This window comes from Durio zibethinus, chromosome 13, assembly GCF_047325235.1.
Source record: "Durio zibethinus cultivar Kanyao isolate XHJ-2024 chromosome 13, ASM4732523v1, whole genome shotgun sequence".
In the NCBI taxonomy this organism is placed as follows: Eukaryota; Viridiplantae; Streptophyta; class Magnoliopsida; order Malvales; family Malvaceae; genus Durio; species Durio zibethinus.
This window is the reverse complement of record NC_143174.1, coordinates 12,171,194-12,196,505: the sequence shown is the minus strand read 5'-3', so window position 1 is coordinate 12,196,505 and position 25,312 is coordinate 12,171,194. Positions and strand designations below refer to the sequence as shown.

General features: G+C 30.4%; 1 protein-coding gene, 1 long non-coding RNA gene and 1 other non-coding gene across 4 annotated transcripts; 1 reads left to right on the top strand and 2 right to left on the bottom strand.

Moving 5' to 3' along the window:
• Positions 1-509: 509 nt before the first annotated feature.
• On the top strand, positions 510-5,265 carry LOC149515350 (uncharacterized). The gene is made up of 3 exons (XR_016326470.1): positions 510-754; positions 2,996-3,179; positions 5,126-5,265. It is a non-coding gene; the product is annotated as an uncharacterized LOC149515350 (long non-coding RNA).
• Positions 5,266-5,275: 10 nt separating this feature from the next.
• Positions 5,276-16,661, bottom strand: LOC111302832 (coatomer subunit beta-1-like). Of its 2 annotated transcripts, XM_022898689.2 has the most exons (6): positions 16,553-16,661; positions 7,879-9,938; positions 7,092-7,601; positions 6,678-6,763; positions 6,044-6,286; positions 5,276-5,545 (listed from the first exon to the last, which is right to left on the bottom strand). In XM_022898689.2, exons 2-5 carry the CDS (start codon positions 9,922-9,924, stop codon positions 6,082-6,084), a joined length of 2,847 nt encoding a protein of 948 aa, XP_022754424.2. In that variant the 5' UTR covers positions 9,925-9,938; positions 16,553-16,661; the 3' UTR covers positions 5,276-5,545; positions 6,044-6,081. The 2 variants fall into 2 exon arrangements, with proteins under 2 accessions (XP_022754424.2, XP_022754422.2); XM_022898687.2 differs by lacking the exon at positions 5,276-5,545 and having other exon boundaries at positions 5,669-6,286.
• A 6,443-nt stretch (positions 16,662-23,104) lies between these two features.
• LOC149515349 (small nucleolar RNA R71) lies at positions 23,105-23,211 on the bottom strand. The gene has a single exon (XR_016327186.1). It is a non-coding gene; the product is annotated as a small nucleolar RNA R71 (small nucleolar RNA).
• Between the last annotated feature and the right edge of the window lie 2,101 nt (positions 23,212-25,312).

The window sequence follows — 25,312 nt, the reverse complement described above, 5'->3', positions numbered from 1 at the left end:
GTGATGAATGAGGCCAAGTGCTTCTAAACATATCGCAATAAATAAAAATATAAAAATATTTAAAAGAAAATTATTTCAAAACATTTCAAAATTTGTAATGAATATTTTTTGTAATCAATAATTGATAAATACATCAACAGTTTTTTTATATATATTATAAATTGATGTCTTAAAAAAATTTTTAAAAAAATTCTAAATCGACCATTGTATTTACATGCATGTACTAATAATCTTTTCTAGACGAAATGAAACAATTACTAAAGTTGGGCATTGCCGAAGAGTTTTGAATTTAGATCTCTGTACTGATGGTGAAAAAAGAGAGATACAGCTTTCATATATATATATATATATATATATATATGTATGTATGTATGTATTCCATTCCAAGTGGGTTTGTCTGTTTGATAAGAAGAGAATCCAAATAGAGAAAAAGGAGACATTGACATTTTGCACTTTCATGGGTTGTAATTGAAGATAGACTCGACATTATTCCTTTTGGCCACTCAGAATATTCCAAAATGGAAAACTTGCCCCCGATGAATAATGTTTGAAACAAAGCAATGAAAAAAAAGTTACTTGCAGTGTAGATATTTGATGCGGATCTAAGATCTTGCTGCATTCTTAAGCTTGGACTAGTACTGGACTGGACTAAAATTATAGTAAGTGGCTAATGGTTTTTAAGAGAGAGATTCACAAATCATAGACGTTGAGTCTCCAGTGTTGCAGCCCCAAAAATGTAGGCTCTATGCACAGGGTAAGCAAATTTTTGTCTTTTTTTTTCCCCGATGAATGAATTTGTTTTGTTATGGATTGAGGCTTTTCCTTTTTAAGTGTACGACTTTTTTATTTTTGATACATAAAATGGGCATACCCAATAGAAGAAGAGAGAAAGGGTCTTGATTTGAAATTAATATTTTTGTATCTTCCTAAGAGCTCCTTAATCATTAAGCTAAGTAGACTAAGGAACTGAGGACGACATTATCTGCTAAATTGATGTACGGAAGACTAGAAATAATTGGAAATTAAGTAAAAAGATGAAATTAAAGCTTCAACATTTTGGTCAAAGTGTAATCTCTCTTCCCGTTCTGTGCTCTACTACTCTTGTATGATTATGGCAATTGGAGGCAGCCTCATTACGACACTCTTTATTTTTTTTGGTTCTCCTACTAGGTTTGTACTAAATCTTTCTTTGCTTGGGAGGTTCGCCACCCAAAAATGACTGAATTAGTCCTTTTAAGCATCATAGCTGAAGAGAGATCCATTCATTTTGTCCCATAAAACTATCCAACAAGGGATGTTTGATGGAAGACAATGATTTCGGATTTTACACCGTTGTTTTTGAGTAGCAGTAAGTAAAACACCTTACCACGTTTGGAATTAAACAAAGGCGTGACTCTTCGTTCTACCATAACAGATTAGTTTTTGGTTAGTTTATTACCATTACCATAATTGAGAGCCTGCACACAAGTTTGCAGTTGAAAGTAATCATTAATTGGCGTTTGTATTGTTAATTAAACTATTAAAGTAACAGTCTATTATATTCTAGTCAAATGTAATATTAATAACATCTAAAATTATGATATTATATTATCGTATGAAATATTTTTCTTAATTAGTGGGAGTCATCCTTTTATAAATACAAGTTTTATGTACTCTTTCATGTGAATAAGGTTATTAATAATGTAATCTTTTGGGTCATTCTCCTGTGATGTGGGCCACCGTAGTGAAACCATATTTTTATGTTATTGTTCTTCTTGTGTATTCTCTTACTTGCATTCACACAAATATTATTATTTAAAATTTAATATGATATCATAGCTAGATTATTTCGTAGGCCTCTTTATTTCTTTTTTGTTTAAAACCCTTCTTAGGGATTTCCTGTTTTGTTTTTGTCTAAAACGCTATTTCGAAACTTATTCTTATTTTATCTTTAGTCTTACACAAATAAAAATGCCAGCAGCTCCTGTTTCGTGTGCTTTTCGGCTTAATTTCTATCTAAAACCCTAGTTAGGAACTTGTTTTACTATCTTTGAATCTGTTATTTGCTACGTGTTTCATGATAGCATTTCTGAATCTGTTACTTGCCACATGTTTTGTCACGGTATTTCTGAATCTATCATTTGTCACGTGTTTTGGCATGACTTATCTAAATCTACTACTTGTTTGTCAAAGAAAATTTCTTGGTCGGTCGTTTTCAAGACTTAGTCAACAAACTCAACTTGACATTTATAATTCCATCTTGAGTTTCAGGGGGTGTTAAGTAATATTCTATAATGATCTAGTCAAACGTAAAATTATGATGTCTTAACGATATTATTTTTTTAAATAGTGAGTCATTTATATATATAAATAGGGATTTTATGTACTCTTTCAGATAAACAAAAATATTAACAATATAATCTTTTAGGACATTCTCTTACAATGTAGATTACCATGGCCGAATCACAATTTTTTTGTGTTTTTGTTCTTACCTCTCTTACATTCACACAAGCATTATTATTTAAAGTTTAACATAATTTTTTTACTAATTTATGTTTATATATATTTTTTTATAAAAGATGTCATAGTCTGAAATAATAAAAAAGATAACAGATATTGAAATTTAAATTCTAAAATTATTAAATATCATTTTTTAAAGATAATTAAATGAACAAAATGAATGAGTAAAGCTTGGTTTTAATGTTTATGCCAATTCATCGCTTCAACTTTTCCCTTTGTAATCGTCACGCACCATTATATTTTTAGGTAATTAATTTGACTACGGTCGTAATAATCTAATATATGACAACATCTCATGTAGCATGATAACGACTATCACGTGGTGTTAATTGTAAACTTTTTACCCCCAATGTCTGGATTTGTGTAAGGTCCTATAATTGTTCCTTGATTTGGTCTTTTAATCGAGTCTTGATTAGTGCTTGCCACTTACAAGCTGGTCTGACTGGCTGAAGTAATATCCTAGGCTAAATGTTCTTACCACAGTTTTGTTTTTTAGAACGTGTAAGTTGCCCTTGAGGTGAAGGGAGAAACCCAAATATTGAAATTCTCCTAAGAGCTGACAGCTGATGGTATTGCTCATAAACTGTGGATTGAACAACCTGAAAAAGTTCCAACTTGCCTGGCTACATAACCATACCCCAAGTCCATAGTGCCATTGTTCTTCAAAAAGTTGAAACTTAGTAAGTTAATATTTGATTCTTCTAATCCATAATAGTTTTAATCAATGGGTCAAATTATGCAATTAGTTTTTGTATTTATATAAAATTTTAATTTTAATCTCTATATAATAATTTGTAGAATTAGATCTTTATACTAATTTAATTTATTTACATTGATCTAATTGATAATAATGTTACTTGATCTCTACTAAATTAATTGACATGACCATTGATCATGTTGATTTAGCATTAACTTATTGACATGATAATTGGAATTGATGAAATAAATTGTTAAATTATGTAAATGATCTCTGTACTTATACAAATTTCGAAATTTAATCTCTGTACTCACGAAGTTTAAAATTTAATCTCTATACTAACATAAAATTTAAAATTTAATCCGTCTAATATAAAAAATATTTTATTTTTTATTTTTTAAAAAATATTAAATTTTAAAAATATTTTAGTTCCTTTAATATATTAGCTTTTATTATGTATATAATTAATTATTACTAATATCATATTAATAATAATTATTGTTATTAACATTTACATTAATCAATTATAATATTAATAATTTAAATTAATATATCAAAATTAATATTATTTTAATTAGTATAAATATATCATATAATAAAATTTATAATGAACCAAACTACTAAATAGAGTTGCATTTGTAATGAATCCAAAATAGATAATGAATGAAATGATCATTCTGTTCAACCAAACAAAATAATAAATTCGAACCCAAATTCTTACGAGATACGAGTTCTTATTCATTTGAAGGACAAATTTTGAATCTTAACAAAATGAAAAGAGAAAATAATTTATTTAATAAACTGAAACATCAATATAGTGTATCATAATGAGATTTTTTTAATTTTTTAATCTTCACAAAAAACTTTATTCAAATAATTATGTTAAATTAAATAATAAGATTAATTTTAAAACCAATGCACATTAAGTTTTGCAAATTACTTTAATACATTTGGAATCTTGAATCTATATTTGATTATAAAAAATCATTTAAATAAGTTTTAATTTAAAGAAATAAAAACATTACTTTATGGACAATTTAATCTTGTGAGATCTAATTAAAATTCTAATTCATTAGATAAATTAATTAAAACTAGTAACTTTATTAAAATTAAATAGTGACAAATTTGTATAATATATTAACAAATTTATGATAGATTTTTATTAGATTGGTTTAAGTTTTTATTATATGACCACAATATAAAATGTAACCAAATTAGTAACATATTTTATATTTTATGATAGAATGTAATAAAAAATAATGACAGAACTAGTAATAATATTTCACATAGGTGACAAAATTATGATAGATTTAATGACAATATATGAAAATTGTGACTAAATATTGTGATAAATTTTTTAATAGTATAATAAAATATTATGAAATGATATTTTTACAATTTTTAAAATTTAATGTTTTAAAAAATTAAAAATTTTCTAAAAATTCAAAAAAACTTTTGTATTAGAAAAACTAAATTTTAAATTTCAAGTAATTATAAAGATTAAATTTTAAATTTCATACGACTATAAGAACTAAATTTCAAATTCTGTATGAATATAAGTACCAAATTTCAAATTTCAATTGAATATAAAAATCATTTGTATAATTTAACAATTAATTTCATTAATCCTAATTATCATGTCAATACCACATTATTAGAGTCAATGCCATATCAACATAATCAATGGCTACATCAACTAATTTAACGAAGATCAAACAATACTATTATCAATTGAATCAGTATTATTTAATTTAGTATGAAAGTCTAATTTCTACATATTATTATATAAGAATTAAAGTTCAAATTTCATATAAGCACAAGAGCTATTTGCATAGTTTAACCTAATCAATATGGGTCTCTTCAATCTGTTGAAACTATTTTTTTTTTTTTTGCGCACCATGATTCTGAGTTGAATTTTTTTATATACAGCATTGAAACGACACATTGCAGCTCTAAACATAGCTTGGCTTGTTTTGTCCATTTAAGATTTCTGGAACATCGCAAAAGACTTGCGCAAGATTTATTGTTCCGCCCATATAAAATACGAGACTCAAAGGCAAATTCACTCAGCCTGCAATCTGTGCAGAGTTCAAAGACTCAAAAAAGTCGTGCTTTTCTGATGAAACAAAGAGTAATCCTTGTTTTCACATCTAGCTTTTGAGTTTTATGCTCTTATAACAAGGCATAAAACCAAGTATGGTTGCCGACTACAGAGTTTACCGTACAGAAATAAATATGAGCGTAGTTCCTCATAATTCATCTTGCAGTAGGCAAGGTTTTTAACCGTGCTCGGTTATACTTGAATGCTTTTACTTTCTGGTTCCAAGTTTGAACATGAAAGAAATTTATCTGTCTCACCAAAGCACAATATGGGGCAGAGAAGGCAGAACTGAGAACACAGATAAACAGGCAAAAGCAGCAAGCAAAAAGAGAACCAAAATAGCATGACGAGCAGAAACCGCAGAATAAATATACACAAAAATAAGGATTACTTATTATGAAGCAATGGTACTGAAAGAAGCCCTCAATTCAATACTATTTCAAAGAATCATCGCAAAAAATTAAAAAAAAAAAAAAATCCTGTTCTAGCATCTTCAAAAAGCAGTTTTTTAACCATTGTTCAATGACCCTATTACTGTGGAAATGTGCAACTCCAAATACAACAATGTCAACTATCGTTACAGGTACTACCCCTAGATACAGAGAACACATCAAAAATGAAGGCGGCCATCTTTTAAAATGTGAGCTAAATACATGCTTTTTTGAACAGAATAACAAAATTTCTATATTTTAAATTTCAGTGGAGATTTGAGGTAGCAACTGACAAGCCAAAACAAGAATGATTACCAGTATTGATGAAACAAATGATGTTGAAATACTGCAAATCAACTGCCTCCCTTTTGTTTTAGAGTGATCTTAGCCCCAAGACTAAGGGCAATCCCCTGGGTCTTGCTCCTTATCCTGATGTACCCACTAAGCTTCCCATCTGCTTGTTTCTCAATGCTCACATTTACCAAGGCATCCTCCCCAAACACGCTTTTTGCATACAAGTTTGCTGCCAGGAATCCACATTCACCATCTAGTGCAGATCTGAAACACAAACCAGCCAGCAAAAGGGAAGGACAAGAATGAATTAATAACAATGCAGATGATTTATAAGTTCACATAAGAGATTTACAACCGTGTTTTACAGCAACGTCTAAGGAAAGGTTATTTTGAGTCACAAAACCATAAACAGATCTATTCTGAAAACCAACATAATGTTATGTTGTTATACTACATATCGAGCATGATAGCTTCATTAAGTTGTTTCAAAACAAAGTGACATATATATGTATAGCATGCTGTAGTATTAACAATGTGCAACCTACAGTACGTTATGCAGAAACCAAAAACTGATCAGTTTATTTTTAAATCCCTCTCTCTGTCTCTCTGTCTCTCTCTCTATATATATATATATTTCTGAATAAGGTAAACTTACGGTGCAGTGAGACATTTCATGTTGGTTGACTTGATAACATGGTCAAGGAATTTCTTCTCATCTTTAATTACAGTGTTAACAGCAACCTGAATCACAAAAACAACAATGAAAATTAAAATTGAAACATCAAGGGGATAAGAATGGTTAGCTCAGTCCAAGGGGAAGCTTACAAATTAGGGAGTGAACTTTATTAGCAGTGACGGGAATAACAAAGAGGGTAATCAAATACTATGCAAATGGACGTGAGCAACTTATAAAATTGAGCTAACATATAATTGTATTCCAATTAGCATACTGAACATATTGTATTTGAAGCATACTAAGGCATCAATGTTGGGCTAACTAACTAAAGGAAACAGGGAGGCTGAGAATGCAAGTTGGAAAAAATAATAATGGAAATAGTGCAAGAGATACCTTGTTTTCCCACTCAAATTCTGCCCACATAGTTCTGAATGCAGCATCAGTACAAACGGCAGGAGAAATATAGTCCATGATATCAATATGAATGTCATTAAGAACAACAACAGTTCTTTCAAGCACATTTGAAGTCTCATAAACAATGTTTCCAAATATGACACCAGTCTCAGTTGAAGACACCTTGATGTTGGCCTTTATTTGCTTGCTAGACTCAGGACCTAGGTTATAGTTTTGTGGATGCTCCACGAGTTTCAGATCACCCATAGTTGCCAACTCTAAGCACAAATTCTGAAGAGTTTCCTTGGTTCGATTGATAACCATGACATCAAGAACAATATCATAGTGATGGACAGTGACATATGCTTCAGCATATACTGGGTCACTAAATCCAGTTAGTTGAAGAATGTGATTAAGCTTATTTGCATCATCTGCATCATTGACAAACTCTCCAGTTGCACGTTTCAAATCATCTTGAACCTCATCCTCCAATTCCAGCTGGCTCATTCCCTGGAAGTTAAAAACAGAAAATTTTAGATACATGTACATAAATTCATGACAAAATCCAAGAAAGAACCAAAATTATGAGTCAATAACCAAAAGATCTGCAAACCAAGAAGGTGAACCAGGGAGATAAAGCACATAATTCTATTAAAACAAAACGAAATGCATGTGCTTGAACAGAATATAAAAATGCTTACACATTAGATATGGGCACGATCATCTTGGCACAAACCAAAGATGTTAACTTGTGCACATAAAATAGTGACCATAAAAAAGTTCTCACCTTCCGACTCTTTAAATGGTAGAAGTCAATAAGGTCATCTGGTTGTGCATTAGAAACTTGAGCCTTTGCCTTTAATTCCTCAGTTTCTTGCAACTGTTTCTCTGAAAGCATTTTAACAAAACTCTGATGGCAAGACTGCAACCATATTTTCCTCATCTCATCACCAGTATTGCACAACAATCTCATGCACAGAACAATCCTATCATAAGAATCATTATCAATTGGGTGTGGAAGAACAGGAGATTGTCCTAATTGCAGCATAGAGACCATGATCAGCAATGTCCGTGTGGTTGCTTTGTTAACTTCAATTTTTGATGGCTGCACCTCTTCTAATCTCAGAACAAGTTTAGTCAATGTGCAAGCAACAACTGCCCCGAGGAAAAAATCGCCAGAGAGGAGAAGAGATCTGAGATTCCCACAAGCCAATGATCCCTGAACGATGGTAGGAGGGGAGAAAGCAGTTTCGGAGGCAGCACTCTGGGTTGCATAAGTACCATCAGCAAGAATAGCTGGTCTCCTTGAAGAGACAGTAATGGAGTTAGCTTGTGGAGTTTTCTTTGAAGCATCAGTAGCTTCTCCTTCCTCAGAAACAGAGTAGAAAGGTAGCTCTCCAAGACACTGCTTGATGGTTGCTAAGCCACTCTCAACTTCAGACAGTGAAAGGCAATATTCTCCAATAATCCAAAGGGCACAGAAGCAAACCCGTGCAGCTCGGATCTGATAGAATGTGTCCAACAGCCTCGTTATAATGGATACCCTAAGTTTAGGATTGGTTTCAATTATTTCCCGAACAAAAACCACGACATCAATAGCTGAAGCAACATTACTGTCTCCCAAGAAATCCATCAGCAGATGCAAAATTATGCTTGCAACTTCTGGGAACTTGATTGCACAGGAATGAATAGCTTGAATAAGCATTTGTCTGTATTCTCCATTCTTCTCAAGCTCTCCACTTTGAGTCTTCACAACTTCCTTCTTCAACATAAGAACAACCTCATTGATATTTTGGGGAGTTATCAACTCAAGAACAATATCGAGTGTCTTCTTCCGGATGTCAAGATTTGGACTCGAAAGTGCCCTAAGCACATCCATGATTAAATCAACCATAATATCTCTATGAGAAGACTTGAGCTCATTCAGCCGATCTAGCACAATAAGCTTCACATTGTTGTCACTTTGTGAAAGAAGAAGCTGACAGTAAGTGTTGGCAGCAGCCCTAATAGCAGTGGGAGCAGATGACAGAGAAACAAGGGTGCCAGCACACTCATAAATAACTGCAGTTGATGGGGCATTTAATAAAGATATAATAATCTTGATATACTTCCCTTTCTCCCCACGGTTTGTTCTGCAAACCTTATGAATCAGCTCCAACACAACCATCTGAAGCAATTCACCCCATTCAGAAACCCTATCAACATGGGTCAGAAGGTAATTAATGGCTCGATCTTGTGCGCAAGTAAAGAGCATAAGAAATGCATTTCGCTTGGCAGATGGATCCTGCTCTGTAGAAAGGACCTTCTCAATCATATCAGGTGCATCAACCAAGAGCTGCTCACCTTGTGGAAGTTTATATATGGACATGACAGCTAATATAGCATTCCTCCGAATAAATGGATGCCGATGCTCCAGATTTTGCAAAACTGAAGGGATTAGGGGCTCAATAATCTCCGTCTCATTCAAGCGACAGAGAAACCTCAAGGTTACACCACGAATATATTCATTTGGATGTTGAAGATTGTTCCTCAAATTTTGGCATATCAAGATCATTTCAGGTAACACCCTCCCATTTGCATCAGTTTTCTCGATTATCTCCAAGTATAGAAGCAACAGTTTTTGGACAGTGTGATCCTCCGAAGGCAAAACATATCTAACAATGGTGATAAAAAGCTGGATGAGGGTTTCACCATTCAACAAAAGCATAATTGCTTTCTTCATGGCATCAATCTTTGCAGGAACATCATTTCCTTCAAGCGCTTCCTTAATCTCATTGGCAATTGCAGGTGTTCCTTTGTCAAAGTGAATAAGAAGAGTACAGGACTTCTCCATTTCTTGCTAGTTTTCTAGCAAATAGAGGAACATAAAATTTTCAAATAATCAACAAAAAATAAAGTATAATGCTAATGATAATTCTCAAAGATGGGACTAGAATAAAGCCATCTCAGCATAAAATAGGCATCTATGACATGGAAATTTTAACATAGCTTCTCAGCATAAAATATGCATCTATAACATGACAATTTTAACATAGCTTACACAAATCATTCAAAAAGTCTTACAATAGGAACCATTTTGTACACAGATTTAATGATAACTTTAAATTTCTTAAGTTTGGAAAAATTGAAATGATAAATCTACTCTATGGACATTGTTAAATTATAATTTTTATACTTCAAAGTCATTATAAACAAAAGAAAATTTGTTCATTAAGCAAAAAATTTCAATTTCAAGAAAGAAGTATTCAATAAAAACAAATTAATCATTCAATGTAACTTAAGCTAAAGATCATATATCATATTTAATTTCAAGTAATTCAAATGTGACACTAAAGCTATAGTTCTCAAGCATTGCACAATTATACACCATTTTGTGCCAATTAGAAGTTAAAAGCTCAAGGAAAACATATTTCATCACTCAAGGAAAGCCAATTGAGTTTGGTCAGTGGTAAGGGTTAGGTGAACCAGTTGTTGAGATTGAGGTGGTGAAAGGGCTTTTTGATGGATGAGAAATCAGTGGAAAATGAGAAATTTGAAAGGGAAATGGTGGGATTGGGGTTAGGGTTTGCAGATTTCGTGAATTTGGGGAGGTGAGTCAGGTTAGGAAGAGGAAGAAGGAGAAGAAAAAAAATGAAGTTTTATTTTGAAATTTGTGATTCTGAGTTACAACCTAGGGGTTGCGGATCAATCCTCTATTCAAGAAGGATAGATCCTGCATTCAAATGGGATCAATTCTCCACTGGATTTCCATTTTATTTTTGCAGATATATGCATAAGGGATCGATCCTTTGTGCTGTTGTAGCAAAAAAGGACCTTAAAAACTTGATTTTTTAATCAAAATTGAAATTGTGATCATGTTAAAAGCATCATTTGTGACTCATAAAAGCAAAAATCTGAGATAAACATTTTTATCCAAATGTTTCATGACTTTTAAAAAAAATGTTATTTTCATGAGTTATGCAAATTTGAAGATGGGTTATGCAATGTTACAACTTCAAACAAATGTATAAGCACCAAAAGACATGACAAGAACTAATATATATAGACATATATATATATGTATATATATATATATATAAAATTTTCACTAGTTTGAGCCCAATATGTGCATCGAATAGTGCCTAAGCTTAACTTGAGGTATCAAACAAAATATTCAATATTTAAAAAAAAAAAAAAATCAGAACAAGTTCATAAACATATTCAATAACCATCAAACTTAAATAAATAAAAGCACCAAAGTAAGCAAGAAATAGACATTCAAAGCATTCAAGGTGCATTCATCAAACCAAACTCACCTTTAAAGGTACAAAATTTATCTCTACGAATTGGCTTGGTGAAAGTATCTTACAATTGATGTAAGGTATAAATATATTCAAGAATAATATCTCCTTTTTGAACATGATCTCTAATAAAGTGATGCCTTATCTCTATATGTTTAGTCCTTGAATGTTGAATGTGATTTTTTGGTAAGATTTATAGCATTAGTATTATCACATTTTATAGGAATATTATCCATGGTAATTCCAAAATCCTCCATTTGTTGTTTAATCTACAATACTTGGGTACAACAACTACTTGTGGCTACATTCTCTGCCTCAATTTTAGAGTAAGCAACACTATTTTGTTTTTTGAAAAACAGGATATGAGCATATTCCCTAAAAATTGACATAGATTGAAAGTGCTCTTTCTGTCAATTTTATAACTACCAAGATCCACATATGAGTTAGCATGCTCAAAGATCAATACTTTGTAAAATAAAATGCTCCCTTCGATTTTGAAAATTGAAAGTATTAACCCCCTCATTGAAAAGATCAATTCCTTGGTCTCTAACGTTCAAATTTTTTAATTTTGAAGCAAAAATATTGATCCTCTAAAGCAAAGGATCGATCCTCTAGTGCAGATCAATTTTAAATCAACTTGAAATTAAAGGCTACAAAGGCTATTTCTCACTCCCAATCATCCATAATTGCTACAAATGATATTCATTATAAAAGAAAGCATCCAACACCTTCCGAGAGCAAGAGAAGCCATTACAAAGATTTGAAAGTTGATATTCTACATTTCATGAGTGTCTTAAGCTTCAAACCTTATTCTTTGTATCAATTTGTGATTTTTTCATTGTATTATCTCTTTAATATTGCACCTAAACTTAGCAAACATTTACCTATTATAGGTTTCTATTAGTTTGCAAAAGACTAGTTTACAAAAGGGATTTGTCAGTCAAGGGAGTAAGACCTTCAAGTGAATTGTATAGGATTTGGGTAGAAATAATAAGGGGCTTAGAGCTTGCTACCTAATCCTTGAAAGATAGGGATTGGAAAGGTTATACCTAAATCCACAAAAAGTAACTTGTAAGGATTTAAAGATAGTTGATAGGATTTCTCAACAAGAGGAAGCCGAGAGAGAAGATATAGGTGCTTTGAAGAAGAATTGAACCTCTATAAATCATTATGTTTTAATTCTATATTCTTTATTTTCTATTTAATTTCAAGTTAATTGTGCTTAAATTTCATACTAGGAAGCACGGACACAGGCATGCAATGCAGGTATGACACAACATGAGCACACAATGCAGGTATGATACGACACGAACACAGTGACAGGCAATTTCTAAAGAATGACGACATAGGTACAGCAAGACACGATAATAAAAAAATTTGAATATATTTTTTATGTAAAAAATTTTTATGTAAATGTAAATATCAATCTTTAGTATTTTATTTTTTCAATTTAATTTAATTTAAAATAATATTTTATAATATAAAATATTTTTAATTATATGATAAAAGAGTTCATTTTTAAATACATATAAAATATATAATTATTTCAAAATGATAAATTAAAAATATTGTTCAAAGTAATGTATTTAACTTTCTAAAAAGTGCTACAAGTCATATTACTTTTCTCAGTTCATTTTTATCACATTTTCTTTTTGGCGCATAAAAAAAAGGCCAAAATTCATGTTTGATCTATGAAAACATGCCTTCCCACAAAAGGGACCCACACTTCTTTATCCTTCTTCCTTCTTTCTTCTCTTTTTTCTTTTCCTTCTTTCTTTTTCTTCCTTTCTTCTTCTCTCTTCCTTCCTTCTCTATTTTTCTTTCTCCCACCACTATGCAGTTTCTTGCCGCCACCCCATCACCATCACTGCTGACGACTGGTAACCAATGTAAAAAATTCTTCAAAAATTATCAAAAAAATTCATCTCACCCTCCTCTTTCTTCTTATCTAGCTAGATTTCCCAAAAAAAAAAAAAACTAGAAAAGACTACATCTACAAAAAATCCCATAACCTCCACCCATTTTTTGTCGTTTTTTGCTTTTGACCCGTGTCAAAATAAGTCTTGACCATGTCAAGACTGTGTCCAACTTGATTTTTTTTTTTTTTACCATGTCTCAGTGTGTGCCATACGTATTACGGCGTGTCGCCAGCATGTCCATGTAAGGGTGGCCGCATGTTCGCGCTTCGTAGATTTCATATATATTTATTGAATTATTAAGTTTACATTTATATTTATTCAATTCTTATTTTGAAAAAGAATTTGGAGTTAATCCAATTCATCTCTTCTTGGACTATTTAATTTACTTGAGCTAGCAACCATCTTCCAAAATAATTCGCTCTCTCAATACCCTCTCACATGCTGATAACTCTATAAAATAGAGTTATTTTCAGTTCTTAAATGAGTGAATTTTGCATTGTTCTTGGTAAAATAATGTACATTTTACTCCTAAATTACTTAATTTGCCTTTGTGTAGGATATCTTGAAGAAAAGATTGAATCTTCATAAATCTTGGTGAATGTTGAAGAATCTTGAACAATCTTGATAAGTTCTTGATACATTTGGAGAAATCTTGATTGCTTCTTGTTCAAGATTGGATATGCAACACCTAAGGTTCAAGAGTGTGCCGAATCTTAAAGTTAAATGGGTGAAATCCATGCAAGAATCAAGAAAATACAAGTTACGTTACATAAGGGGCAGATTTGAATTTTCAAGATTTAAGTGCAAGTCCATGCCGTTCTATATAGGTGTGCATGCATGGAATCATTGTGGGATCACATGAAAACAAGTTAAATCTCATTGATCAAGAGAGTTGAATTGAATGCTTATTGGTGTAATGACATGGCTTGGGGATTTAAAATCTGATTTGAAAGAGAAAGTCTAAACTGCCCCTAAGGTATTCCTAATCAAAAGAGGAATTCCTAGGTTGACTTGGAGTTCTATTATTCCTATTGAAAGTAGGATTTTGCATGACAGATTAAAAGGCTGTATGAAGGGTGCGGCATAAGAGATTTAAAAGAGAAATTAAACTTGTCTTTCAAGAGTTCTAGTTGAAGAATAAATATCCAAGAAGTCTGCAAGAAAGAAGCTTAAATTGCACCATGCAATAAGGAGTTCAAGACAATTCAACTTCTGAATTTCTAGAAGGCATGCAAGAAGCTAAAACCGAACCATCCCTTCTCTCCAAAGAAGTTTGAATTATGTTCTCTTCTCCTCTTAAAGAAGTGCAACACATCAAGAAAAGCCAAGGCAGCAACTACTCACTTTCTAGAAGCCAAGATTTGGTCTAGATACTTTCTTTGAAGAGATCCACTTCAATCCAACCAAGATTCACTTTAAGAAGATCTCTCCCATTCGAGAAGTTCACTTAAAACAAACCAAGAAGTCTACCACATTAGAAGACCAAGGCTGCCGCACCTAGCTTAGGGTTCTTTGTGTATAAATAACTAGTTTTACGCATTAGGAAGAAGATGGTTGTGGTGACCGAACAGCCTATAGTTTATTTAGCTTTCTTTATTGTTTTCTTGCTCTTTTACGTTTTCTTTAGCTTAGGGGTTGGGTTGACAGACCAACAATCTTTTTCATTCATTTTTCTTGCTTAGTTTCCTTTAGTTTTCAAGTTACTTAAGTTTCTTCAAAGCTGTTTTTACATTCTGGCAATTTTAATTTAGGTTTTCAAGCAATATCAATTCTGTTTGGTTTAATTTAAGTTTAAAGCTCTTTCGATTTCAGTTCTTGCTATTTATTCATCTTTAAGTTGTTGTTTTATTTTAAGTTTAATTTTGGTTTATGCAATTTACTTTATTTAAGTTCTGTTTTTGTTTAATTTCAGGTTATTAAGTTTAATTCAGCATTCTTAGTTTAAGTTTTAAGTTTGTTAGATTAGGGTTTAAGTTCTTGCATGTTTTAAGGTTTAATTTGTCTTAATTATAATCTGGTTAGTTGCGATTTAAGTTTTTCTTTGTTTATGTTTCAAGCATATTAGATTAGGATTTAATTGCTGTTTTTAGAGTTTAAGAAGTTGATAAAGCATTCTTTTAAATTTGGTTTTAGTTATTTACTTAGCTTTGCATGTTATTCGCAGTATAAGTTTATTTTTTGTTATTGCTTATTTCAATTCTGTTTTTAGGGTGCTAGAAGTTAAATTTCAGTTATTGCATTAAGTTAGTTTCTGTTTCTAGTTTAATTTGGTTTTAATTATTTAAATTAGTTATTGCATATTAGTTAATTGTTTAAGTCTTGATTTTTGAATATAATTAAACCTGATACAATTTTCAGTACTCGGTTCACTCTTTTACAATCTCTGTGGGAACGAATCTTATTCACACTATTATTACTTGTTACGATCCGTACACTTGCAAATTAGCACTATCACATGGATATTTTAGGATAACAATATATCATTACTATAGCATTTGCAGATTGATCTTTCATAGAACATTGCTCCTCAACTCTTCTAAACAATAACAGCCACCTATTAATGCAGACTTTAGAGAAAATTTCCGCTTGATTCTCACATGAAAGCTCTACCACATATAGATTTTTTAATTGCTTCCTTATACTAAACGGGAAGAGCTAACAACCATCTTCCAAAATAATTAGGAATGACTAGGTCATTCCTAATTTACAAAAAAAAGGGCACCATATCTACAACTCCAGACAAATCTACCTTAATGCCACAATTGAAATATATCTAAATAAAGAATCATGGTGATATAAGCTTAATTATTAATAGAAAATCACGGAGTAAGAAAATGGTAAGATCTGTTTGCTTTCATCATTTTAATTCCAACATTAATGATGAATTCTCAAATTAAAATCAAAACATAACGAATTTAATAAACAAAATGCACTATCACTGAGAAAGCGTGACGAAACAAAGAAAGCATAGAAGGTAAATCAGATTAAAATCCACAGAGCAGATTTCTCTTCGCAGCGAATAGTTATTACTATGAAGGATTCAATCAATTTATCATATCAATAGGGAACACAAAATCCAAAACCTAAATCCAACCATTCCAGCTTCGAAAACAAAGAAAAAAATGCCTCCGTTTGACTACCCGATAAAAGAAACCAAAATAGTAAGCGAAAAACAAATGGCGAGAAAAGTAGAAAGTAAATCTATAGATTTGGAAAATTGGAGAGAGAGAGAGAGAGAGAGAGAGAGAGAGAGAAAAGGAACCTCGAACGATCAGATCCTTCGAGACGAGAGGCCGGTTTGTGAAAGTGAAGCAGTTTTCTTCTGAGGTTGGAGAAATTAGATCTTCAACGCATCATTTTTTATTGAAAATGAAGAAGCTATTTCAACACAGTGAGCTTATAAGCAGAAGGCAAGGATTATCGTTTTGTGCCAATGAAATTTCAATTTAGGAAATTTATTTTCACCCTTCTTACGGGCCTGATCTTCTGCGAGATGATGGTATTTTTGCTTTTTTTTCCTTTTGTGAAAAAAATCATATATCCAATAATATTTTGACACGTATGGAAAGATGTAAACAAATATAAAGTAGCATTACTCCAACGGAAGGATTATCGGTTTATGCCCGCGTAATATCTATTTTCAAGGATTTTCGGGTTTTTTTAATATGTTTAAAAAAGAATAATTTTAAAATGAATAATATTATTATAATGGGTTAATTATATTTAAACTTTGAGAAAATATATAAATTAGTATTTAAAAAACTATATTTTATATTTTATATTTTAAACTTTTAAATAATATATCATTTTAATTTTAATTTTAATATTATTAATTTAACTTACTTATATGATATCTAATTAGTATAATTTTATTATATTTTTATATGATATTTAACTAGTATAATCTTATTATGCGCATATTATTTGTCAAATAAAAATATTAAATATTTTATTAATTTTTTCTTGTGAATGTGACATAACAAAAAATGATTTAATTGATCTTAAATAATTTTTACGATTAAGGTAAAAATATATATTTTTAATTTATATTAAAACAGAAAAATATTGATAGTATGTATGATGAACACATAACTTAATAATATTAGTAAGACATCACATTTATAAGATGATATGGTTAGCGAAATTAGGGTATAAATTATAAATTTTATTTTTTTAGACATTAATTTATACATTTTTCTAAAGTTTAGGTACCAAAAATGTAATTAACTCTATTATAATTTTATAAAAGCCTTATATTTAAGTCACTAATAGTATATAAACTGTATAAACTGTCATTATCATAGGTTATCACATTATTAATGAACAGTTCTATATAGTATCTTGAAAACAATCCCTCAAAAGATTGTTTGTTAGACATTTGACAATATTTAATTGGTGTAATTTTTAGTTTTATACTTAATTAAAGGAAAGTTGTGAGGAGATGAATTCGTGGGGATAAATTCAATCATTTTGCTGTGATGTTTACTTTAGATGTATTGCTACATATTGATTCTTGATCAATAAATCTGATCATAAATAACAATACTCCTATTTAATATGTATTTTATTTTAATTTGATTAAAAAGTGAAAAAGATCCATATTGTTACTCAAAAATAGGAAGAAAAGGTAAAAAAAATAATAAAAAGGTTAGTAAATTTTCTTTTATTATTTACTTTTTTCAATTTTATTTTTTTCATGTTTTCATATAAAAATTTATTTTATAATTTGATCAATTCAAATTATATTTTCAATTTTACAAGAAAATAAAGAAACCTTCAATTTTATTTGTATTGTAATTATTTTACAAGTGTAAAAATGGGCTTCAGTTGGCTTTCTTGTCCATTTTTAGATGATAACTTAAGTTTGGTTTGATGGTAACTCACTTTCAGTGAATTTTCTCTTTATCTCTCTTTTGTAATGTGTTTGTGTTCAATTATGCATACTTAATTTCATATTTAAATGCTATTACTAATTATAAGTTTTTGCATTTTCATTTTCATTTGAGTTTTATTTTATTTTATTTTGCAAGTGAGAGATATGGATTTAATAAAATGTTTGAAATTGACAATAATAGTTGTATATTAGATATTGATTTTATGGGTGCTAATAGATGGTGTTTTATTGGCTATTTAAGGTTTGACCTTGAAATTGGTTATTATTAAACTACCAATGCCCCGAATTTTGAGACTAGTTTTTTCTATCATTTTTATTTTAGATTATAATCTCTATTTTGGTTGCATGATTTGTACTTTATCTCATGATTCTTGGCCAGGCATTACATGAGAGCATTGGGGACTCTTTAGCAACCACAAATTGACCTAGTATTTTTTTTTTAATACTTGAAATTATCAGGATTTGAATATTAGCCACTGAAATTAAAAATTCAGTATTTTACCAACAAATCATAATAATTCGCCTAACTATTATTATATCTTAAACGATGTAACAAAAATAAAAAATAACAAAAGAGGAATGTGAATTCTTTTGCTTTAAGAGAAATGGTGGAAGTTTTAATTCAAATAAACAAATTAACCAAAACCTAAGATATAATTGAAATTTATAGATTAATTACAAAACACCTAATTAACTAAAAATTATATCTTTTAATTGTTTTACGAGTAAAAAACTGCAACGAAATGTTAGGCAGCACAATAGTTTTAAAAAATAAAAATCCTAAAATGTAAATGTAGGAATCAGATGCCCAAATATGGATGGAATTCGACAATCCAACTTGACTGCTAAAGGTAGTTTTGTGTTTGTAACAATTTTTGCTATGAGCAATTATGTCTATTCAAATTTGAATTCAAATGGACATGAATAATTGTCATGTCCTTTTATTAATTATATATATCATAGCATTTGGCCATTGAGAAAGGGATAATGGGAAATATAATAGATATGCTACTACCATTTTTCTTTGTTGACAATATATGGCAGACCGTCATATTTTTACATGTGAGAAAATGATGCAAAATCATTACAAGAAAGGAAAGAGAGTGTTTAATAGAGGATAAAACCAAACTTTTAAAGGAATCTCTTGCTTTGATGTTTAAGGATTTATGTTATGGATAGTGAATAATTTTCTAATGCATAATCCTGTTCTAGACCAATGAATCAAATCGATAATTTTTCGTAACTTTTGTTGTCCTTTTATAAATCAAGTTTTTTGCATTTATTGATATATGATTATGTTCATAATATCCTTCATTGGTATCATGCCATAACAGTTTGATTCCTAGTTGTCTCGTTATTTTCCTTTGAAACACTGAAATTTCAACAAGTTCTTAAGTTTTTATTGGAATATGTTTGGAAATATATGGAAAAATATACAAAAGTGTGTAGTTTTGTTGTGAAAAGATGTTGTGAATATTTTGGAACATTCAAATGCATGTTGCCATTATTGTTTGGATCAATTTGGATCGAGTTTTTTATTTTCAAAACTTAAGCATTCGAATGCTCAACAGGGCATCTGAATGCCTAATTGCACAAAAATTTTAGCATTTCCTTATTTATTTTTAGTGCAATTTCTCTTGATTTTTAGCTTGATTTTGATAATTTTGGTAAAAATACTCCTAAATGCATAATTGTCTCATGTGTAGGTAAAAATATGGAAAATGAGAATTTTGCAATATTTGGACCATATTGGAGGATTTATGGTGCTAAAAGTTGGAAAAGGCCATAACTAGTGTGATTGTTTTATCTTACCATTTAGGGGAGTTCCTTTTAACCCTTTTTTTATATTTTTTTAAGCATGAACTTCATGGAACCTTATTTCAAGTCTCACTTCTCATAATTTTCATTTGGAATTATCTTTTTTAGCTCATTAGTGCATTATCACCTTTGTAGTATCTTTATACATAGTAAAACGGTATTAATTGCATTAATGTAGTTAGTAGGTAACTTTGAATTTGTAATTTTTCAACAATGTTCTAATGATTATAATGTAAAATTTGTTCACTTAATGGCTTGAAATTTGGCAGCTAAATGAAAAGGAAGTTGTTAAAATAGGCACCAAAAATGAATTTGCTAAAGTGCAAGTGTGCCTTGTAGCAAGCTTTATATGACCAAATGCAACGTTGGTGCCACTCTTGGTGATTCAAAGAAGACTAAATGGAGTTGTTGAGTTGAACATTTGAAGGCTTCCTATTGTTCATAATTTTGACTTCTAGGAGTACAAAGGATCATGAGAAGAGAGTTTGAAAGTAAGGAGAGCTAAATGAGCCAAATAAAGAAGTAAAAGCCATGAAGAAAGGAAAGAAGAAGGATCTAGAAGGCTGGCAATACTTAGATATTGTTGCTGAAATTTTAGGGGTTAAACCACCTCCTATTTACCTATAAATAGAGGGGGGTATCCTACCAAAGGAGGAGAATTAGATGGATTTTTAGATTTTAGTTTTAAGTTTTTTACATTTACTTTTCTTTGCACTTTTATTTCTTGCTCTCCAAATAAGGCTGTTCGACAGCCAATTTTCTTTTACTTTCTATGCAAATTTAACTTTCTTCTATCAATTTTCAATGTACTTTCAGATATTCTCAATGAAATTTCTAGATTCTCACATTTTCATTTTCAATTTTCATTAATTTCACATGAATATCAAATTTATTTTTCAATTCACGATTTTGACCTCATTGTAGTGTTTATAATTGGTTCTTAATAAAATCTAGCTTGTTTTAAACCAAATATTTTTTTCTTAGAGTCCCAACTCATATATCTTTAAATTTGAAAAAAATTAGCTTCAAATTCGATCTGTATAGTTCCAAAAATTTAGGCTAAACATTAATGGTAGAGTTAAACTTTGCATAAGTGAAAGTAGCAAGGATCTTCTCTGTATCTTGGTGATTGGTTTGCAACTCCTACACTTTGAACACTATAATTCATGTATTTACTTGTTAATTTTCATTTTGTTGCATTTAAATTCATGTTTTTAGATGTTGTTTGGATGATTTCTCGTTAATTGCTCTGTTTTTATTATTTTTGCATTGGATTTTTTTATCTACTTTATTTAGCTTGATTTTTTTTATTGTTTCTTGCTATTTCTTTGTTGATTTTGGTAGTAAACTTGTAGACTTAGATTACTTTAGCTAAGTTTAAGTTCATTTAATTTGTAAAAATTTAGATCTAATTTTCTTTTTGCAAATTTCTATTTTTCCATATTTGAATTCTTGTTTATAGTTTTAAGTGTTTTGGCTAGTTCTTGCATTTTTGCTTCTTAAATTGTTCTTCAATCTTGTTTTAATCTTAGTTTAGTTACTATTTTTACAATTTCTAGTTTAAGTTCATCCAATTTGTTGAAGTTTAGATCTAATTTTCTTGTTGAGTTTCAAACTTTTCAAATTTATGATTCGTTTTTGGTTTTTATTAGCTTATTTGAACTTTACGTTTTTAGTTTCCTTACTTTTCATTTCAATTCTATTTTCACTTAGTCAGGCTACTATAATTTACATTTTACATCATGTTTGGTTTATTCCTTTAGAATTTTCTTAGGCTAGGTTGAATCTAAATGCCAACTCCTGTGAGGTTCATTCAGCATAAATTTTTTATTATTTTTTTTCAATCGTAGCTACAGTAACTTTTTTTTTCAATTATAGTTATAGTAACTTTTATTACTGTTTTCAATCTCATTAGAGCTAGTCTCACCACCCATCTAAATGGAGCCTTAGTTGGAAGTTAAAATTAGTTAAGGTAGTTAAAGTTAGTTGCTAGTTAGTTATTTTGGTTATGTTCACCTAGCTATTGTTTTACTTCTTATAATTGCCATTTTAAATTTTTAGATTAGAAATACATTTTAATTCATGTTTTGGTCATTGCATGGCATTTTAGCTATTGTTTTTGTACTTTTTTTTTATTTTACTTGGTTTACATTTTGCATGCTCACACCTTACTATACTTGCATTAAATGCTTTGTTTGATTTTAATTTTTTTAGTTAGTTTGATGTCATGTTTTCCTTTGTTTTATTGAAACAACTTTAGATAGAGTGTGGGAATAATAGGTACTTAAGCTAAGAATCTTTTTAACTAATTTTTGTGGGATCAACATCTAGGCTTTTTAGCCTCTATTAGTACTTGTATGGCCTATACACTTGTAGAATATTCAAATCAAGTTTTTGGCGCTATTGCCAGGGATTAAGAGTAAAAAGTCTTAGACTAATATCATCTGTTACCATACTTTTTTATAGATTGGTTCACCTTTAGTGTATAAACACTAAACTAGTTTTATGATTGTCTTGGTTTTATGTGTATATAGTCCACTTTGTTTTGCTGTCCTTTTTCTTTAGTTGTACATAATTAGATTTTTCTATTTAGAGATTTTCTTTTGGTCTAGTAATCTTGTGGCCCATGTATGCACTCAATTAAGAGATGTGAGTTGATCCCTCTAAATCCAAAACTTAATATTACACTTAAGAGACTTATAAGGGAAAGACAACCCGATCCTGCCATCACAGTGGTTGAAAAATACACTAAAGCATTTAGGGATTATGCTATGTCTAATCTTAATGGATTTCAACCTAACATTAGGAGGCTAGCCATACAAACCAATAACTTTAAGATTAAACCTGTAATTATTCAAATGATACAACAATCAGTGCAATTTAGTAATCATACAAATAAGGACCCGAATTTGAAACTTTTTAGAGATATGTGATACTTTCAAATATAATGGTGTTGATGCCATTAAGCTTAGATTATTTTCATTTTCCTTCAGAGATAGAGCTAAGAGTTGGTTATCCTCGATGCCACTAGATTTCATCACTACTTGGGATGACTTAGTTTAGAAGTTTATGGCTAAGTTCTTTTTTTTTACCAAGACTGTCAAGCTTAGAAATAAGATCACAACCTTTTCCCAACATGACTCGAAAAACTTGCATGAGATGTGTGAAAGATACAAGGAGTTTTTAAGGTAGTGTCTATACTATGGACTATTGAAATAGCTAGAGGTTTAAATCTTTTACAATGGATTGGTATCAAATAATAAGACCATACTAGATGCTGTAGTAAGAAATGCCTTAATGAGTAAAACTTCTGATAATACTTATGATCTGATAGAGGATATGGCTAGCAATAATTGTTAGTGGTTGTAAGATAAACAACATCTTAAGAAAGCTTTAAAGGTGTATGAACTTAGGGAGCTTACAAAGTTGAGTGCTAGGGTAGGTTCCCTAGCTAAATCTTTAGAATCCCTGAACCTTAAAGTTATATCTTTGGAACCAAGTCTTAGTTATTCTAAGTTTACTCATAGTTCTATAGCTTTGTATAAGGTATGCGGGGTAGGTCTTCTGGGTGACACTTGTCGTACTTATCAATAGAGTATCCATTATGAAGGACAAAACCCTAGGCAACCCAACAACTCTTATGCTTTCACATATAACACATGCAAGAAGAATAACCTAGTTTTGGCTTAGAGCAGCAACAAAGTAATCCAATATCAATTCAGTATATTCAAGCACCATAGCATCCTCAATATATTAGACCATAAACCTTTAAGGTTTATGGCAGCCTATTCTATATCAGTAGCAGCCATACCCATAATAGTACACACATTTATATCCACCTATGCCACCTTTTGAGAAAAAACTCTTAGTTGATGATCTTTTAGGTTCTATGATCAAAACCCAGATCTCTTTCATACAAACCTAAAACACTATGTTTCAAAACCAAACTACTTTAATTAAGAACCTAGAAACCCATATAGGTCAGTTAGCTGCATTTCTTTGTACCTAACCCTAGGGAACTCTACCTAGTAGCATAAAAAGTCAATTATAGAAAAGAGGGAAATGAGTAGTGCAAAATAATTACATTTAGGAGTGAAAGGCAGATAGTTAGTGGCTTGGTCCAAATACGTTCCCAAGATATAGTAATAAAAAAATTTGATGATGATGAGCTTGAAGGAGACCTAGGTAAAAAAAAAAGTAAGAGCAAGAAGGTAGATAAAGGTGTAGGCCATACTAGTTACCTTAGACACTAACATATTGTTCAGTACTCAATTCATCTAGGCCTGATCTTCCTAAAATTGAGCTACTTAGACTTTACATTTCTTTTTCTTAAAGGTTTCAAAAGTAAAAAGAGAAAAAGTAATTCTCTAAATTCTTAGAGGTGTTTAAGAAGTTGTATAATAACATCCATTTTATGGATGAATTGGAGCAAATAACTACCTATGTGAAATTTAATAAGAGACATTATCTCTTGCAAAAGTATGCTAGAAGATTATGAGATAGTTGCACTTACTAATGAATATAGACCTTTGATTAAAAAAAGACTACTTAAGAAGTTAAAAGATCCTGATAGTTTTACCATACAATGTACCACAGGTAATATGTCTTTTAATAGAGTTTTGTATAACCTAGGGGCTAGTATTAACTTGATGTCTTGGTTTATTTTTCAGAGATTAGGCATAGAAGAGGCTAAGCACACCTTTGTTACTTTATAATTGACTAACAGGTCACTAAAATACCCTAGAAGGATTGTGGAAGATGTTTTGGTGAAGGTAGATAAATTCATTTTTCATATGGATTTTGTGGTTGTAGATAATGAGGTGGACCGTAAGATCTAGATTATTCTAAGGAAAATTTTTTAGCCATTGGTCAATTTTGATTGATGTACAGAAAGGGTAATTCATTATGTAAGCTTAAGATCAAAAGGTTTAATTTAATTTTTCAAGGTTTTGAAATACTCTAATGATTATAATGAGTGCTCGAGGTTAAAGGTAGTTAGCAATTAGTTGATGATGTTTTTCACTTAGAACACCCTATCTCGCATTTTAAGGAATCTCTTATAGTTGATGAGGTAGAGGATATGAATTTGAATGATGATGATGCTGATGATGAGATATTGATGATATTTACTTGTCAATTTATACTACCTCATAGTGCCAAGCCTTTAGTTGATTCTAACACTCTCTCTAAAATGATTAAATCTTTAGTTCTAGAAAGAAGGGTGTGGATTTAATGCTAGAAGGATATGATTTGGCTAATGTTGATGAGATGCCAGTTGATTGGATTTTAAAATCGAAACCTACTTACCTA

Coding starts and splice junctions, on each gene's coding strand:
- LOC111302832 (XM_022898689.2), bottom strand. CDS start 9,924: ATGGAGAAGTCCTGTACTCTTCTTATTCACTTTGACAAAGGAACACCT. Junction 7,602..7,878: donor ACCATTTAAAGAGTCGGAAG/GTGAGAACTTTT, acceptor TTTAACTTCCAG/GGAATGAGCCAGCTGGAATT. Junction 6,764..7,091: donor AATTTGAGTGGGAAAACAAG/GTATCTCTTGCA, acceptor TTTGTGATTCAG/GTTGCTGTTAACACTGTAAT.